The sequence below is a fragment of the Anomaloglossus baeobatrachus genome, unplaced genomic scaffold (assembly GCF_048569485.1).
Source record: "Anomaloglossus baeobatrachus isolate aAnoBae1 unplaced genomic scaffold, aAnoBae1.hap1 Scaffold_258, whole genome shotgun sequence".
Lineage (NCBI taxonomy): Eukaryota > Metazoa > Chordata > Amphibia > Anura > Aromobatidae > Anomaloglossus > Anomaloglossus baeobatrachus.
In genome coordinates this window covers 276,431-297,014 of record NW_027442135.1, presented here as the reverse complement: position 1 = coordinate 297,014, position 20,584 = coordinate 276,431, and the positions used below count along the sequence as shown (strand labels likewise).

At 38.5% G+C, this 20,584-nt stretch overlaps 1 protein-coding gene across 1 annotated transcript; it reads right to left on the bottom strand.

Moving 5' to 3' along the window:
* Window positions 1-465: 465 nt before the first annotated feature.
* Window positions 466-20,112, bottom strand: LOC142263440 (gastrula zinc finger protein XlCGF66.1-like). The gene is made up of 5 exons (XM_075332223.1): window positions 20,094-20,112; window positions 18,438-18,511; window positions 18,129-18,308; window positions 5,841-5,964; window positions 466-476 (listed from the first exon to the last, which is right to left on the bottom strand). Exons 1-5 carry the CDS (start codon window positions 20,110-20,112, stop codon window positions 466-468), a joined length of 408 nt encoding a protein of 135 aa, XP_075188338.1.
* Between the last annotated feature and the right edge of the window lie 472 nt (window positions 20,113-20,584).

The window sequence follows — 20,584 nt, the reverse complement described above, 5'->3', positions numbered from 1 at the left end:
TCGAGGTGCCTGGAGCTCAGCAGCTAGGTGACCGGTGCCATTAGTGAGCAGGCCACGCCCCCAGTGTTTTGGTTTTGACACCCACAGTCTTATCGATTGAGCAGATTGAAGTCCTGGACAGGGGCTTAAATTTTGTCAGTGGCATTTATTTTGCTGAGGATAGAAATGCTTCAGGTCAGAATTACTCTAGTATTAAATTCACAACCTTTAATGAATTGGAAGGATTATGCTTTTCTGAACGGAAGGCCATTGTAATGCTAAACTAAATGGATGAGGATCGTAATTTGGGACAATTGGTGGGGAACCATGATGTAAAACCAAAGGCCTCAAACCCTCATTATTATCCAGTAACATCTCGCGTACCATCATTAGACATATTAAAGAATATGATAGAAAAGGACCAGTTGGTTCTGCACCGTTATGTCTCCTCCAATAAAAATAAAAAGTATATAATTTAACAAAAATTCAATTTAATGCTGAAAATTAACAGAAAATAACAACTATTTGGTTATACGTAAGTCAGACAAGGTGGGATTTATAGTGCTTTTGGAGGCCTCTTTATATAAAAAATGAGAATATGACATTTTGGAAAATGGTGCATTCCCTGACCAATTCTTACTTGAGCAATTGACTTTTGAATAAAACCCTTTTACTCACAGTACATCATGATGCCTTCTCCCATGTGACTCATCTGACAACAGGACCTGAGTAATGATAAAAAACATTTGCCAAATTCCAAATGCAAGAATGGCTCCTCTACTGTGTGGGTTTTCTCATGCTCGACAAGAATTGATTTACCAGTTAAACATTTCAAATATTCACAACATGAAAAAGGTTCCTTCTCTGTGTGGCTTCTTCAGATGTTTAACGAGATCTGATTTCTGAGAATTACATTTTCCACATTCAGAACATAAAAATGGTTTATCCCCTGTGTGACTTTTCCATGGTCAATAAGAGTTGATTTCCTAGTAAAACATTTACCACATTCCAGGCATGAAAATGGCTTCTCTCCAGTGTGTGATCTTTGATGACAAACAAGATCTGATTTCCGAATAAAACATTTGCCACATTCTGAACATGAAAATGGCTTCGCCCCTGTGTGACATCTTCGATGTACAACAAGTTCTGATTTCCAGTTAAAACATTTCCCACACTTTGAACATGAAAATGGCTTCACCCCTGTGTGATTTTTCTGATGTCTAACAAGGTCTGATTTCTGAATAAAATATTTCCCACATTCTGAACATGAAAACGGCTTCATCCCTGTGTGATTTTTCTAATGTCTAACAAGGTATGATTTCTGAATAAAACATTTCCCACACTCTGAACATGAAAATGACTTCTACCCTGTATGATATCTTTGATGGTCAACAAGTTCTGAATTTCAAATAAAACATTTCCCACACTTTGAACATGAAAATGGCTACTCCCCTGTATGAGTCTTTGATGTTTAACCAGAGCTGATTTCCGAATAAAGCATTTCCCACATTCTGAACATGAAAATGGCTTCTCCCTTGTGTGATTTTTCTGATACGTAACAAGATGTGATTTGCGAATAAAACTTTTCCCACATTCTGAACATGAAAATGGCTTCTCCCCTGTGTGAGATTTTTGGTGCTGAACAAGTTGTGATTTCTGAATAAACGAATTTCTCACACTCTGAACATGAAAATGGCTTCTCCCCTGTGTGATTTTTCTGATGCGTAACAAGATGTGATTTGTGAATAAAACTTTTCCCACATTCTGAACATGAAAATGGCTTCTCCCCTGTGTGAGATCTTTGATGCTGAACAAGTTGTGATTTCTCAACAAAACATTTCCCACACTGTGGACATGAAAATGGCTTCTCCCTTGTGTGAATTTTCTGATGTCTAACAAGGTCTGATTTCCTGATAAAACCTTTCCCACATTTTAAACATGAAAATGGTTTTTCCCTTGTAGGAGCTGTTTCATATTCCACATCCTTACTGTAACTTTTATTTTGCTGACATTTCTGTGATGAATTGGAATTTTGGACTTGTTTGAAAAGATTAGATGATAGAGCTTTCCAAGGAAGGACTGGAGGTATATCTGGGACAACAGCATGCTCTTCATATATATCATGTGTGACACTTTGATTGTTTCAAATTCTGAAGATAATAGATTTCCATACGAACTCAAAATACAGTCATCTAAAAATAAATACAATGTTATTAGTTTTTAATATCTTGAAAGCACATTTATTTTTTTAAACCATAACATCAGAAATTAAATTAGGAAAAAATGTATTCTGAATCTGTTGTCGAATTTCGACATCTTAAGGCCCCGTTACGCGCTACAATTTATCTGACGATATGTCGTCAGGGTCACGATTTCCGTCGTCGTTAGCGATGTCGTGGCATGTGACACCTATGAGCGACTCCGAACGATCTTAAAAATAGTGAAAACAGTTGATCGTTGACACGTCGTTCAGTTTCAAACTATTGTTCGACGTTTCGAACAACATCGTTAGTGCATCCGTCATCAGCGATGCGCGCGTGTCGTTACGAGCAATGCTCCACGCCTCCTCCGCTCTGATTGGTGGTACCAACTGCGTTCTGATTTGGCAGGCATGGTTGATAAGGCGGACACAATTATACGCCTCTGTCATTGCCGGAATTGTTGGGAGGACTGCTGTGTGACGGTGTCCACACGACCGCCTAAAGGCCGCTTTACATGCTGTGATATCGGTACCGATATCGCTAGCGTGCGTTCCCGCCCCCATCAGTTGTGCGACACGGGCAAATCGCTGCCCGTGTCGCACAGCATCGGCCGGACCCGTCACACATACTTACCTTCCCTGCAGCGTCGCGGTGACCGGTGAATCACCTCCTTTCTAAGGGGGCGGTCCGTGCGGCGTCACAGCGATGTCACTGAGCGGCCGCCCAATAGAAGTGGAGGGGCGGAGATGAGCGGGGCGTAACATTCCGCCCACCTCCTTCATTCCGCATTGGGGCCGTCGGCAGGTAAAAGGTGAGGTTCCTCGTTCCTGCGGCGTCACACGGAGCGATGTGTGCTGCCGCAGGAGCAACGAACTACTTCGTACCTGCAGCTCCAACGATATTCAAGAATGGACCCCCATGTCACCGATGAGCGATTTTGCATGTTTTTGCGACGATGCAAAATCGCTCATAGGTGTCACACGCAACGGCATCGCTAATGCGGGCGGATGTGCGTCACAAATTCCGTGACCCCAACGACTTTGCATTAGTGATGTCGTAGCGTGTAAAGCCCGCTTAAGTCAAACAATATATCGCTGAACGATGTAGCGTCGTTTGTGACATGGGTACGTGTGACCGCTACAAAACGGCCTATGAGCGATCTCGGCAAATCGTAGCAACGATCTGGGCGTGTCACATCACTAACGAGATCGCTAGCGATATCGTTGTGTGTAAAGCGGCCTTAAGAGTTACATCTTCGTTAATGCGGATCTCCCATTTCTGCACCAGTTCTCTGGAATGTGCTATAGTAAAATAATCTGATTGATTGTCACAATGTGACTGCAGGATAATGAGGGACAGGGGGCTCCTATACTGTCCCTCACGCTAGGGGACCCTAACCTATTCCTAACCACTGAATTACCACTGAAGATGGAGATGCCAGAGTCCCGTGCCTTACTAGTCTCCTGAAGAGATCTAATCTATTATCCCCCCCGGAAAAGGAATGGGCAGGAGTATGATGGAAACACAGATTAAGAAAGACGGGAATAACAATAACAATAACCCGTACATCTCGATCACAACACCTCACCAGACAAGTATAGGTAACCTATAGTTGGCATTAATGAGATAGTCCAGCCAGCATATACAGAAGGGAAGCGAATGATACTTTCTCCTTTACAGCATGTGATCAAAGACATTAACGAGCAGCCCAGCAGAGAATAACTCTGAATAGCCTGCCAAGCCTGTGGTTTGAGACCTGCATCTCCCTGTGCTGCTCACAGACATCAGAGAAGTTAGCAGGCAGAGTGTAGTTTCCACAGATCCTGATGCCGCCATGACAGTTGGCATACCCTGCAAACATCTCCTTGTTACATTGATCCACAACGTAGACAATTTCAAAGATGTTTTTTTTCGAAGACGAAAATAAAATAGTTACAGATGCCAGATATACAGTGTGTCCACCCATATCCTGTTCACCGCAATTTACTTGAGAACGGTGGCAGCTATAGGCATAGAAGTGGTGTCTAGGTATGCCCTACAACTTTGTAATTCAATTTTTTCTCTATCTCGTTCCAATTTCAAAATAAAAATGCTAACTCCGTTGTTTTCAACCAGGTGGCGATATACGTGGTTTTCATTGCGTAATGCATGGCTACTTTACTATACCTAGACACCACTTCTATGCCTAAAGCTGCCGCCGTTCTCAAGTTAATGGCGGTGGACAGGATATGGGTGGACGCACTGTATAATGGGGTTTTCCGGGACTGTAACGTTGATAACCCATCCTTAGGCTTTGTAACCAAATCAGGTAGCAGGGTCTTGCGGTCTATGCAGATAAACATTAGGGCTCCAACTCATCAAGACTGGCAATGGACACTGAAATATTACATCATGGATTGGAGTGAGATTTCTGGCATAGGGAACACTGCATTTTGTTGCTAATTAGAGAAGCGGTGGCATCACACCCTTCTTCTGGCCAAGCTCTGCCCATTTTGACAAAGCTGGTTAAAATTGGCGTGAAACCTCCAAAAGTTGCACAATTTTTTTCAAAACTCTGTGCACACATTTTTTTGAGAACTTTCAAAGTGATTTATGCCATAATTGCTTTAATGAATCAGGGTCTAGGTGTAAAATCTCCTTCTGTAGGTGTCTCCATTCCTTCCAGGGTAGTTTGCCAGTAATTCACACTCTCTAAAGCAATAATTTAATTACATCTTTTTTGGTAGTTGTAAACCTTTGCATTTCAGTGTGCGGCTGTAACTCTGCCTATTTTGGCAAAGCTGGTTAAAATTTGCATGAACACACACACACACACACACACACACGCCTATCGCCACTTTATTTTTAGACTTCTGTATTTAAGAGACCTTATATCACATGATGTGATGTTAAAAAGGTCCTCTTAAGCAGTCCTATAATCGGTATATAAACACTGGGGGCCCTAGTAGAATGGGGGTTCTGTGAAATTGTCCAGTTTGCTCTCCCTTTCACTAATACCAGTCCTGTATTCTGTTCAATTTAGACTCCTGCAATGAAGAGACCTTTGGTTACATCATGTCACATGACTTTGAAGTCATCAAAGGTCCTTAAACAATCAACCTTAGAATACAACTGATGGGATCCCTAAGAGAGTTGGGTTCCTGAGAAATTGCGCAGTTTAAGTCCTCCTATTGCTGGCTCTGACTGTAACTAGGGCTTATTTTTGGAGTAGGGCTTATATTTCAAGCATTCTCCAAAAATCCCATAAAATCATGCTAGGGCTTATTTTTGTTGTAGGTCGTATATTCATGAACCCTCTGCAGGTCTTTGAGTTGCCTCCATAACAACATAGAGAAGGGACTAGAAACAAACAGCAGAAGAAGCAGAAGCAAAGAAAATACAGCGGAAAAAAAACCCAGAGCAGAAAAAATAAAAATGCAAACAAAAAATTAGTGCAGAAAGTACATGAGTAGAAATCTCTTACTGGATAGAGCTGGAGGAAACACATCCTGAGGAACATCGGGATCTTCTTGTTTACAGTTCTGTGGGAGAAGAGGACGGGGACATCTCTCTGGTGTTGTCCTCTTACTGGATAGACCTGGAGGAGACACATACAGGGACTGAATGAATTCCTTACATACAGATAATTATAGGCCGTGTGTATTTAGTCCTGTCTATTACCTGGTAATGTGAGGGGCTGGGGAACCTCCATCATGACATCCTTGTACAGATCTTTGTGTCCTTCTAAATACTCCCACTCCTCCATGGAGAAATAGACGGTGACGTCCTGACACCTTATAGGAACCTGACACATACAATGATACGATCACCCCCGATCCCTTCATAGCTGTAAAAACATTAAAATTAATACATATAGTTATCAAACACTTTATAATAGGACATATTATATATGTTTACAGTTCTGTCTATATTGAAGGGCATAGCTTATTGATAACAGTTCTTATAAGGAATAAATGTTAAGGTATCTGTATTGAATATAAATAAATGCTTACACAGTATGGTGTATATATATATACCATACTGAGCAGAGGATTACATCATGTAACATGCGTCTAGCAGAATTTCCCTATATGGTTTGGACAGCTGCCATACATATATCAGGATATGGAGGGAGGAGGGGAGCACACTTGCACATGTTGAAGTTGAGCCGGGATCCATCCATCGAGCCCCTCCACGAAGTAAGATATGCTGTCAGGTCTCCAGCATGACACCATTAATTTAACCAATTGTGAGAAAACTCAGATATTTCATATGTGGATACCACAACAATTTTTCAGACAGCTGGCAATAAAAAAATCTTCTGACAATGAGACATTTGATTGTCCAAATGATGATGACATCACAAGGCTGAAAAATCTTATTTTTTGTGAAAGGAATGAATCTAATCCAAATTATGAGATGTTGAAGGAATTACAAATTGAACAGAATGAGGGTACATTCTCTTTTATGTCCGTTTTTGAACGTTTATATAGGGCGGTCATTCCAAATGTCAGATTACATTCTTTCATTTACACATTCATAAGGAAATTTAAATTTCCTTGATGATACAACCTGTACTATGGCATTAAAGAAAAAATCCCTATTCGAATGTACGACATTTATCGATTTTGTTAGAAATCACCAAATTCAATCAAAACAGAAATTAATTCATTCCGTTTATCCGAAGCAACAAAAGGAAAAATTCTGTGAAAAATAAACAGTGTCTCCCAGATTCAGATACTCCTGTGACAAAATGTATGAAATTCATAGGAAATTGCATGTCAATTACAAATGATACAATCGATCTGATACTGATGATCTCAGACAATTTATTTTCTAAAAGCTTTGAAAGACAGAAACAGGTGGATTCTCCTGAGATGTCTTGTACAAATCCTCTCCCCTTGTCACTATTGAGGAAAATGTCGTCCAGGGAACTTGACATCCAAAGACAGCTGGGTGGTCCTTCGGAGAACATTCTTTCTCATTTAAGGAAAAAAATTGAGTTACAGAATATTTTCAGAGATTCCAACAGGTTGAAAATGACCATAATAGACCGGATCTTTGAAGGAAAAAATGAGGTTTGGTCTTCAGTTGGGTAAAGGGGCTTTCAGAGGAAAAATTAAATATTTGATATTCATAATTATTCATATACAGTGATTTATGCATTAAATAATATATATACATATATAGATTTATTCATATAGCATATATATATATATATATATTTAAAAATAGTGATAGTAAAATCAAAGTTATACTTTCATTTAGTTAAATGATAGTTACATTTATAAATTAATAATTTGATCTCTGTATATGAATAATATTTAAAATGTAATAATAAGAAAAAGTATAACTTATTTTAAAGGGAACCTGTCATCAGAAATTTAGCTTGAAACCTAAAAGATTCCCCCTCTGCAGCTCCTGGGCTGCATTCTAGCAATGTTCCTGTTGTTTATGTGCCCCCTTTCTGACCAAAATAAAGACTTTGTAAAGGGGTAACTTTTTGTATTCAGATCTTGATAATGGTACACAGGGGCGGACTCTCTGGTGGCCGTTAGTCTGCCTCTTGTCGCTTTAGGCCGTCCCCCATCGCTCCATTCCATACTTCAGGACGCCGCCCACTGCGCCCGAGGTCCCGTGCACGCGAAGACTGCTGGTCACGTGTGCTCAGGCATGAGGTTATGGGTGGTGCTGTGATTGCATCGCAAGTGCCCGCCCATCATCTCATGGCCACGCTCTCCCCTCTGCCTCCAGCGTTCTGCGCAAGCGCTGGCCAGATAACCCGACATTGGAATGTTCTGCGCAGAATGCTGGAGGCAGAGGAGAAAGGGCGGGCACGAGCTTACAATCTACAATGAGATGGGGGAGGGGCAAGGTACAAGTGCTTATTTAGAATGACAATCCAGCCATCTCACGGAAATGGGGGCTAGATAGTGGTTTCCTCAACCTTGGGCTCGAGCCTTGAGATGCCTTTGGGTGCTATTGTAAAAACATTAAAATTAATACATCTAGTTATCAAACATTTTATAGTAGGACATATTATATATGTTCACAGTTCTGTTTATGTTGGAGGGCATAGCTTATCGATAAAGTTTCATATAAGGAATAAATATTAAGATATCCATATTGAATATACATAAGTGCTGACATGGTATATATATATATATATATATATATATATATATATATCCTTCCATCTGGAAACTTCTAGAGATTACGTCATGTGTAACTGTGTTCAGCTGAAATACCCTATATGGATTGCAGAGTTGTCATATAACACACGGTGGGAGGGAGTGGCTGCTCACTCCTGCTCCGAGAGTCAATACACACATGTCGAGGCTGCAGAGTCCGGCCACCCGATCCAAGAAGCAAAACATGCCTGTCAACCCTGCAACATGATTCTATTTGTTAACCAAGGTGAAATGGATGAAGATTTCTATTGATTTGTATGGACTCATTGAACTCTTTACGTAAGCTAATGAAGTATATTATTTTTCCTTTCTGTAACTGAATTTTGGCAACCATTTTAATATATAAAATACATTTATTTTTTACATTTTTGAAGTTCTTTCTTTCATGCGCTTTTACGTATTTGAAGAAAAATATATTTAAGGGTATATTTTTAACATTTTGGCGAGCTCAGTCATTCGTGTTTTTTTAAATTTTTGTTGTTCCTTTACTTTGCACACCGGGGGAAGGCAGTAATAAATATCTCCTGCAAAGTGACAGGGAATTGACAATTTATAAAATCACGCAGAACCTAGGAAATACGTATAAGTCAAGTTGCATGAATGTTTTTTAACTTTAAACTTTCCTAAGCCACAGACGATAATCTTTTGACGTGTCTCTGGAGGAGAAAGGATAATCAGTCCATAAGAAGTGCTACAAGTGCTGATTATAAGTCAAGGTAAGACAATGAATTTAAATTCTTTTTCTGAACAAAGTAAGCATTTAGAGAGGTCTAGTTTAGTGAATTTATGGTTAGACTTGTATGCTGAGTGTGAACTAGCAAATTCACGAGTAAATTCTAAGGCAGTGTTTCTCAACTCCAGTCCTCAAGACCCACCAACAGATCATGTTTTCAGGTTTTCCTCAATCAGGTTTTCAGGATTTCCTTAATGTTGCACAGGTGATGGAATTATTCCCTGTCTAATATTGAAGAAAACCTGAAAACATGATCTGTTGGTGGGTCTTGAGGACTGGAGTTGAGAAACACTGTTCTAAGGTATTTTTTAACAAAGAGAGAGAGAAGCTTAGAAATGTATTGCATTTAGTTCAGGAATTCCATAAGTCAGTGATAGAGAGATCCAAAGACTGCTTAAAACCTGAAATGTCAGTAAGTGATATTGTGAATTCTGACTGTAATGTTGCAAATGAAAAGTCAGATTTTGACTGTAATTTTAATTTTGCTAATCAAAATCCTGAAGATGGCCGCAGACATGTGCCGTCTTTTCAGGACACTGGGAAAGAAGCAGGAAATGACGTAGATAAGCCAGAGTAGGAGACGTGCAGAAAGTTGTCAGAGAAAGACACGTGCAGAGAGAAAATGGCGACGATCAGTTTCTAAAAATAGAACAGGCTAAGTTAGGGATTAAACTAAGAAAGAATCTATTGGACTTATGCAAATTAACTCCCGCATATAATCCTAAAATACATGTTTGCAGAAATTCAGAGATATTTGAAAGTTCCGTTGAAAAATTAAATTTAACCGATAGTGAGAAGAATCAGTTATTTCGTATGTGGATACCCCAACATTTTTTCAGACAGCTGGTATTAAAAAAAATCTTCTGACAATGAGACATTTGATTATTCAAATGATGATGAAATCACAAGGATGAGAAATCTCATTTTTTGTGAACGGAATGAATCTGATCCAAATTATGAGATGTTGCAGGAATTACAAATTGAACAGAATGAAAGTACGTTCTCATTTATGTCCGTTTTTGAACGTTTATATAGGGCGGTCATTCCAAATGTCAGACTGAATGGAATGATACATTTATTCGTCAAGAAATTTAATTTCCTTGATAATGCAGCCTGTACGGTGGCATTAAAGAAAAAGTCCCTATTCGAATGTACGACATTTATCGATTTTGTTAGAAATCACCAAAGTCAATCAAAACAGAAATTAATTAATTCTGAAAAACCAACACGAAAAAGGGAGAGATTCTGTGAAAAACCAACAGTGTCTCCCAGTTCCAAATATTACTGTGACAAAATGTATGAAATTCACAGGAAATTGCATGTGAATTATAAGTCATACACCCCCCCTCTTTCCTTGTCACCTTCAATGAAAGAGAAAATTGTCACAAAATCTGATACTGACAATCTCAGACAAGCGATTTTTAAAAGCCCTGAAAGAGAGAAACAGGTGTCATGTGCAAATCCTCTCCCCTTGTCACTATTGAAAGAAAAAATGTCGTCCAGAGAATTTGACAGCCAGCGACAGCTGGGTGGTTTTTCGGAGAGAGACATATTTTTTCTCATTTAAGGAAAAAAATAGAGTTACAAAATAATTTCAGAGATTCCTACAGGTTGAAAATGAATATAATAGATCGAATCTTTGAAGGAAAATTTAGGTTTGGGTTTCAGCTAAATAAAGGGGATTTCTGGGTTAATTAATTTTGTTATTTGATATTTATTATTGTTCATATACAGTGTATCCATGTAATACATACCTTCTATAGATTTATGTATATATATATATATGTATATAAGGGTAGTGATAGTAAAATCAAAGTCATATCTTCATTTAGTTTTATGATAGTTTAAAATTTTATAAATTAATAATTTGATCTCTGTATATGAATAATAATATTTAAAATTTAATACTAAGGAAAAGTATAACTTATTTTAAGTGTTTCATTTTTATCATAAATATGATAATAATTTTATTATTTTATTTCCCTCAGAATTTATCAGTAAAGCAGATTGATGAAGTATTAACTTTTTATTTATAAATTTGTTCTTATCCTCAATCAGGTAACATATATCTTATTGTGTAAGGCTAATCGCGAAAGCATGATTATTAATAATAATAATAATAATAAGAAGAAGAAGAATTATTATTTTCTCAGGTACCAAATGCCAGAGGACCATTAGTTTAAACATTTATTTTATGAATATATATCTTCCTTAGATAGTTAGTTAGTTATTAGAAATGTAATTTGAGTTTTGGAGTGCAGGAATTAAACTTGCTTGCTGTATTGGAATGGTGTTCTTTGTCTGTAACCAGAGCATGTGACACTTGAATTACTGAGCTAATAATAAGTGTCTTTCTGTCTTATGATCAAACGTACAGTATGTGACTATTCAAAGGTACCTATTTCTCATGAGTATATGTAATAAATTATTCGTATACTTCAAGAAGTACTTCATATTAGTATCATATTTTTGAAATGCGCATAGAGAAATTGAAAATCAAAAAGGGGATATGTGTTGTCCATATGTTTGTTTGTATGTGAATAGGTTTGTATATACAGTGAGACAGTCTAATTGTCTGAGCAGCTGCTGATGTCAATTTCTTGCCCAAAGTCTTTGAAGCTTCCAAAGAAAAAAAAAAGGGGGAAACATTTTTTTTTTACTTCAAGGTTATAATATGTATGTATATTATTAGAATAAATAAGTTATAGTACATAGGTATTAATAATTAAGGAATTTATACAGAATATATCTTATTCATAGACATATTTCTTTAATGTAGATGTGTCACGATCCTTATTAAAGGTTTATTCTGAAGAATTACATTCTAGAATAAGGTTTTAACGTTTTGATTTTTATACAGTTATGAGTTACTTCTTTTACTGATACACAGATTGGTAATATTTTTTCTTTTCAAATATGGAAGTAATATTTATAATATGGTCTTGAAGATATACAACATAAATTTTAATTTAATCTTGACATATTAATTTTTATAACATCATATTTCATGATATTGAAAGGAAAAGGTTGGGTTTTAATTACATATTTATATTTGAATAATATATGTGTCTACAGAATACTTTAATAATTAATATTTCAAGTACAAAGGAAGAATTGGGAATAAAAAAAAATATATATATTTGAAGTATATCATAATGCATTTATATACTAAGAGAAAAGTATTATCTGCAAAGTTACATGACTTAATTATTTTTATAGGTTACTGATATGATAGGTATGGAAATCCTATAAGATACTGGTAATACTAAGGTTATGTGTTATTAAAGACATAAGTGTTATATACATGGAAGGCCTTATTTTTTATTCCAATTTTTATTTTTTATTCCGATTTTCATTTTTCCTTTCATTCCTATTTTTATATTGATTATTTTTATTCAATATTCAAATTTTTAATCAAAATTTAAATTCTACAATTTTTATTTTTCCTTCTAATTTTAATATCTCAATTGAGGAAACACTTCAATATTTAGTTAAGTAATATCTAATATAAGAATATTACTTTATTAAATATGAATCATATTAAAAGGGAAAGTTCCAATTTTTGGAAGAAAAGAACACTTCCTTCATCAATATATATAATTATTTACTTCCTAGTAATACATTATTCTTATATTAGTATGTTAACACAATAAGGATGAAATATTACTTATAGTTACACATTTTCTTATATAGTAGGTTATTTAATAAATAATAGACAAATCAAATAAATTAAATTAGAGTAATAAAGATGGAAGATCGAGGTACATCTAGGTTTACCTTCCTATATTTACAAATAATATATAGAATATTTTTAATCAATAATAATTTATAATGAATAAATATTGTGTTTTGATGGAATCATCCAGTCTTTTCGAAAAGGTTATTTGCTTTGGCTTATAATTTTATAAATGATCTAGCTTAATAAGCCACATTGCTGCCTTTCATATTTATAATATGGTACATGTTATAGGTACATAATATATTATTTTATTTTACATTTTGGTTACATTCAACACATTGCCACCTATGGGTTTGGAAAGGTAATTACACCAATGACAAAAAAGGTTATTACATGAAATACTATTGTCTATACCAATATGCAGTATTATTTTATCATTCTAAGTATCAATTATATTAATACTTCTACGATAATAATAATAATAATAATGACATGGTATTATAGTATTAAAGTTATGATACGCTGTTGTCGCGGGCGGAGGAGGGGACGCTGCGCTCTCCCACTGCTCGGGTCCGGCTGCCGCTGCTCTGCGGCTGCTGCTGCTCGGTGGCTCGAGCGATGGGCCGGATCCCGGGGACTCGAGCGGCGCTCCTCGCCCGTGAGTGAAAAGGGGTGGTTTGGTTTTGGGGATATTGTCCGTAACGCCACCCACGGTTGTGGTGATTGTGTGGACACCACCGCTGCTCTGGACGGGGATCCTGGGAGCGGTGACATGGAGCAGCTTTATTGTTATTTCTCCCCTCCGTGGGTAGGGGGTTGGTTGTCCCGGGGCCCGGTGATGGGGTAGGAGTGGATGGCAGGCGGGTTGCGGGGCCTGGTGAGGTGCAGGGTCGCAGGGGCAGCGCTGTGCCGCACGGCACGGAGGTACTCACTCAACCCAATGATGATGACACCGTTCACGGTAAAACAAGCGGCTGGATGGACGGGTCCCTCGGACGGCTGCGGTGTTGTTGTTCCCTGCAGGTTAGTGATGACTGTCTCTCCCTGCACCTATGTTCTATGTTGATTCCGATGGGTTCCCACCGGTAACCCGCTCCCCGACCTGGATGTGGGCCGGAGGAGCCCCTTTTGCCCGCAGGCGCTGGCCCTGGGAAACGGTTGCCCTTGGCGGTGGCGGTGTCTCCCCTTCATGGTTGGACGGTTGCGTTCTGTCGGGACTTGACTGTTTGGAAACCCGGAGGTCCACTTCACTAATGGATTCGACAACTTCACGGTGACTCCTAGCCTTGCCGGGGTCCGAAAGGCTCCTGCCAATGGTGCTGGCTTCTCCTTGTGTACCGGTCCGGTACCGCCGGGCCACCGCCTGTCCACGGTCCTTACGGCAAACTCCGATAGGCCACTCCTGCAGACGGTCACCACCGTCTGCCAACCTTGCTGCTCCGTCCGGGCCACACACCCAGACTCACTTCAGTCTGTTCTCTTGCCACTTCACTACTGCTCACTTTTCCTCCTTCCACTTTCACTGTCAAAACTGAACTGCTCCTTTTCCCTCCTCCAGGACTGTGAACTCCTTGGTGGGTGGAGACCAACCTCCTGGCTCCACCCCCTGGTGTGGACATCAGTCCCTGGATGAAGGCAACAAGGGTTTTGTGTCTGACCTTGATGTGCCTGCAGGGAGTGTGGGGTGTGTAGGTGTTGTGCTCTGTGGCCCCTGGCTTGTCCATGGCGACACATTGTGACATTTATTAGTGATAGTATCATTGCCACATTTGGTATCTAGTTTAGGGAATGAATCAGTCTTCAATCAAGATTACAGAAGATAAAAGACTTTTAGTAATTTTTTTAAAGTCAAGAGGGATTCCACAAAAGTTGCAAAAGCTGATATCCAAAAGTCCATAAGGTAACGTCTCAAATAGGACTGTGTTACATACAATACACTTACCACTGCGAGACCTCAGAAAGACAGTGATCTTATGGTGCCAGGAAGACAACCTTGACACATGGTCTGTGCATTAAGACCTCACCACAGTTACCAAGGAGAGCAATAATTATTATCATTAAATAAGTATAGTATATAAGTATTAAATAATGAAGGAATTTATACAGAATATATTTTATTCATAGACATATTTCTTTAGTATAGAAGTGTCAGGACCCATATCAAAGGATAACTCTGAAGAATCACATTCTAGAATAAGTATTTTTAATGTCTTGACTTTTATACAGTTTTGTGTTACTTATTTTACTGATACACAGATTGGTAATCATTTTCTTTTCATATATGAAAGAAATATTTATAATATGGTCTTGAAGATATACACCATAAATTTTAATTTAATTTAATCTTAAAATATTAATTTTTTCATAACATCATATTTGATGATAGTAAAAAAAAAAAGGTTTGGTCTCAATAACATATTTATATTTGTCTACACCAAGTTTTAACAATTAATATTAATTCAAGTACAAAGGAAATTATTGGGAATAAAATAAAAAAAATTGAAGTATGGTAATCACAATGCATTTATATACTAAAGAAGAGTATTGTCAGCAAGGTTACGTGATTTAATTATTTTTATATGTCAATGATATGACAGGTATGGAAATCATACAAGATATTGGAAATATTAAGGTTATGTGTTCTTAAGGACATAAGTGTCATATACATAGCAGGCCTTATTTTTATTCCAACTTTTATCTTTTATTTTTTCCGATTTTCATTTTCCTTTTTATTCTTATTTTTTTATGTTGAATATTTTTATTCAATATTTAAATTTTTAATCAAAATTTTAATTCTACAATTTTTATTTTTCCTTCTAATTTCAATATCTCAATTGAGAAAACACTGCAATATTTAGTTAAGTAATATCTAATATAAGAATATTACTTTATTAAATAGGAATCATATTAAAAGGGAAAGTTCCAATTTTTGGAAGAAAAGAACACTTCATTCATCAATATATTCAATTATTTACTTCCTAGTAATACATTATTGTTAACACAATAAGGATGAAATATTGGTTATAGTTGCACATTTTCTTATATAGTAGGTTATTTAATAAATAATAGACAAATCAAATAAATTAAATTAGAGTAATAAAGATGGAAGATCGAGGTACATCTAGGTTTACAGAAAGATAAAGACTTTTATTAATTTTTTAAAGTCAAGAGGTATTCCACAAAAAGTTGCAAAAGCTGATACTCAAAGGTCCAAAAGGTAACGTCTCAAATAAGACTGTGTTAAATACAAAACACTTACCACTTCTGGACCTCAGCAAAGATGGTGATCTTATTGTGCCAGGATGGACAATGTTACAAGACATGTTCTCTGCATTAAGACCTCACCACAGTTACCAAGGAGAGAAATAAAGTGTTAAAGTTAACCCCTGTCGTGCTGACCAAGAACGTCTCAACACTTGTTCCAGGAATCACAACAGGCAGCGAAGAGGATAAAGGTGACTAATGTAAACTACACTGCACAGATATCAAAGGCCTATGCTATTCTTCTACACTTATGAACTGTGGTTTATCAACATTGATTATGGACTTATAATAAATATATGGACTTTGCAATAAAGAATAAAGTTTATGGATCTAACAATGATAAATGCAATATGGGACTGTATCAAATCGATAATCATTCATGTTTTATCAAAGGATTTATTTCAAAAGACTGTGTTTATGCCAGATTAGATCGGAGATAAGAAGACATCATCCCAGAGGACATCAGATTGTGACCGAATCTGTTTTGCATCTTTTTAGGTTTAGGAAAGAATAATTATGTATTTTATATGATTATCAGTCACGGCCTACCATAACATGAATCCACATTATTATATTGTTGAACATACAACATGAATAATGCAAATTGATTATTATTCATCATTATTATTGACATTAATCCACTATCGCCAAAAAAGGAAAGAAGATCTGTTATTTTAATGTTGTATTGATTTTTTGGGGGGGTTTAATTAATAATAATTTACCCACCTCAAGGGGGAATTGTAAAAACATTAAAATTAATACATCTAGTTATCAAACACTTTAAAATAGGACATATTATATATGTTCACAGTTCTGTCTATATTGGAGGTCATAGCTTATTGATAACAGTTCTTATAAGGAATAAATATTAAGGTATCTGTATTGAATATAAATAAATGCTGACACAGTATGGTATATATATATATATATATATATATATATATATATATATATTTACCATACTGAGCAGAGGATTACATCACGTAACATGCGTCCAGCAGAATTTCCCTATATGGTTTGGACAGCTGCCATATATATATCAGGACACGGAGGGAGGAGGGGGGCACACTTGCACATGTTGAAGCTGAGCCGGGATCCATCCATCGCGCCCCTCCACGAAGTAAGATATGCTGTCAGGTCTCCAGCATGACTCCATTCAGGAACCAAGGAAACATGGATGAATATTTCTATTGATTAGAATGGACTATTATTAACTCTTTCCGTAAGCTAACGAAGAATATTATTTTTCCTTTCTGTAACTGAACTTTGGCAACCAATTTATTAGATATTGTTAAAACATTAAACTTAATACATCTAGTTATCAAACATTTTATAATAGGACATATTATATATGTTCACAGTTCTGTTTATGTTGGAGGGCATAGCTTATTGATAAAGTTCTTATATGGAATAAATATTAAGGTATCCGTATTGAATATACATAAGTGCCGACATAGTATGGTATATTTATCCATCTGGATCTTTCCAGCAAAAGGATTACATCATGTAACATGCATTCAGCTGAAATACCCTATATGGTTTGGACAGTTATCATATCACACATGGTGGGAGGGGGTGGCTGCTCGGGCTCCTGCTCCGAGAGTATCTCAAACACATGTCACTAGCCTGCTGGAAGCTGGATCCATCCCTCCATCCATCCATCCATCCATCCAGGCCTCAACGAAGCAAGACATATGCTGTCAGGCCTCCAGCATGAACCCATTCAAGAACTCAAGAAAGATGAATGAAGATTTCTATTAATTCATATGGACTAATTGAATCTCTTTTACGTAAGCAAACAAGAATATTATTTTTCCTTTCTGTAACTGATTCTGGCAACCATTTTTAAATAGATATAAAATACATTTATTTTTTTACATATTTTAAAGTCCATTATTCATGCGTCTTATCGCGTATTTGAAGAAAAATATATTTAAGAGTATATTTTTAACAGATATAAAAATACATCTATTAATTTTTCTACATTTTTTTAAGTTTTGTCTTTCATGTGCTTATCACGTATTTGAAGAAAAATATATTTAAGGGTATATTTTTAACAATAGCGTTACTTTATAATGTCCCAGCATTCCCAGCAGTGTCACCTCTCCAGTCAGCAGCTCAATCATCTTGTAGGTGAGTTCTAGGATCTTCTGGTCATTGATGTCCTCATGTATCGGGGGGTGAGGTGGAGGCCCCGTGATTGGGCTCAGGGGTCTTCCCCATCCCTCAGACACAGGGGCCTGACAGTGCTCACTAGAGGTCTTCTTCACTACTGTGTAATCCTGGTTATGGAGAGACACAGTAATAAATCTCACTCCAGACATTTCCAGAGTCCTCACCTCTCCAGTTCTGTCCATCTGTTATTCCCATAGATAAGAATGATGTAATGTGACGTCATCAGAATCTCTCACCTCTCCAGTAAGCCGGAAGAGGATCTCTAGGGTGAGGTGTAATATCCACCATCTTGTCCCTGTCCATATCCATCCTTCACGGGATAATCAGGAGAATTCTCTTATATAGAAGATCTCCACTGAGAGGATCCGATATTATAAGGACCTGCATGGGAAGGGGGGGAGCAGATGATATGTAAAATTAATGGAGATAAGGGAGGTGAGATATCATGTTATAGCCATATAAATACAATGAAAAGTGATGAATTATCCATATTGCACCTAGAATGGTATCAATGAAAATGTTGGCTCATCAAGAAAAAAACAATTCCTCACTGAACTCCATTGATGCAAAAATACCACTAGAGATGAGTGAAACTGAATTTTGGCTATCGGTACAAACTCTGACTTTTCCAAGAAAACTAAGTTCGAGTTCGGAGTTCGGGGGCTTTATGAATGTTAACCACTCTCGCGAGTATCACGGTGCTCGGGTACGCTCGGTACTCAACCCAGTGTGAGTCACCTGCAGGGTCTGATCGGCTTGCACTGGGGGTAACAACAGAATGATTGGATGTAGTGTGCACAAACAAACGAAAAAAAAAAAAATCGAAAAAAACCACCTTCCCTCCCCCAGAAGTGATCTGTTTATGGCTGCATGTGGGTGGAGACGTGAACTGCCCAATTAACCCTAGAAAGCATATGTGACACCCTGGCCTATCAGGTCGTCACAGGTTATTGTGCAATCTGTCCCTCTGCACAGTATTCACTCCTCCTTGGTTATGGATCCTGGTCCTTTGGAGTTGCTAACAGCTTAGCCAATCAAAATCCTAGAAACACTTTACACCGTACCCACCAGACACACCATTGGGGGCCTGAAGGGAATAGGGCCGCCCAGATAGGGTTGGTGAGGGGAAAGTAAGAAAGTGACACTTAGAAGAAAGTGTGAAACGGGAGTGGAAGGAGAAGGAGGTAGAGGTGAGTCTCTGAGAGGGAGAGGTCACCGGCCTGGAGCAGGGCTCCTGAAGTTACTAGGTGGCCGACGTTGGTCTGGGCCTGGTAGGAGCTGGAACCCCGGTCGCAGGGGATCGTGTCAAGGGGCACGGACTGCCGAGGAGGGCGGCCTTGAGCCATCACCGGGCAGGGGCCAGGGCATCACTAGGTACATGGACCCCAGGCTGGGAAGTATCTTCACACGTTCCGGTAATTTACCCGACAGTGGTGAAGACTTCAACATTCATCCCCAACCCACTCCAAAATCGGGGTACTAGTGCACCGATTGGATAGGACTTTCCCAATACAGTCCAAAGAAATCCTACGCATGAACCCTGAGAGCACGCTCACTCCGAAAAGTTTTATGCTTAACTGTCCAACTAGAGAAAATCAGGTGCCAAGGAAAGGGCCACAGGCTAACAGCAACACCAAGGGCACGGACCCAAGCGTGCTCCCTCCAAGCTGCAGTGGTGTTCAGAATTCTGGTTTACAAGCTGTCAGTGTTCTTATTCCTGGACTTAGTGAGTACACTGAAAGCCCTTTTTCCTCTACCCAATGGCACCCCAAACAACAACAATCCAACGGGCCCCGTGGCACAAACCCCCTACCCACGGAGGGGGTTAAACATCCTGCTGCTCCACCATCGCCACCGGGCTCCCCAACAGTAGCGGTGGTCTCCCCCATTACCACGCACCGTGCGTGGCATCACGAGCTTACACATCCCCCTGTACATACGTATCTCCCCCTCTCTTCTTTAATTCGTGTGTCCGCGCGGAATCCCGGGTCCGGAGACCCCTCAAACCACCTCGGCTCTGGATACGAGCGGCTCGGCCACTGGCACGGGGGCGGTATTCCTTCGAAAAACCTGGCGTCACGAGCAGCATACGAGCAGGACCCACTTACCTGGGTGACATGCACCTTAAAAGCCGAAAACCGCGAGTCAAGATTCTGTTTCCCGCCATTTCCACCATTTTCCAGCATTTTTTCGCGCCAAAACGCCATCTTCCCCAAGAAAGCGCACAAAGCCTAAGCCCCGCCCTTCGTCTTTCCAGTGAGGCCATAGCCGGAAGTTCCCAGAGGGCCACGGTCAGCAAGGGAGTGCTGCGAAAAGACCAAGGTGGCGCGCGGAGATGTCGGCTCCAGATGATGGGAGTGTTGCGGCGCTGCCTCCGCCCGAC

What these genes read in the sequence shown, in the direction of transcription:
- LOC142263440 (XM_075332223.1), bottom strand. An exon ending in TCTTCCGGCTTACTGGAGAG is followed by an intron (nt 18,309 to 18,437) that starts GTGAGAGATTCT and finishes CTCCATAACCAG; the next exon opens with GATTACACAGTAGTGAAGAA. An exon ending in TTGAGCTGCTGACTGGAGAG is followed by an intron (nt 5,965 to 18,128) that starts GTGACACTGCTG and finishes TGTATGTGTCAG; the next exon opens with GTTCCTATAAGGTGTCAGGA.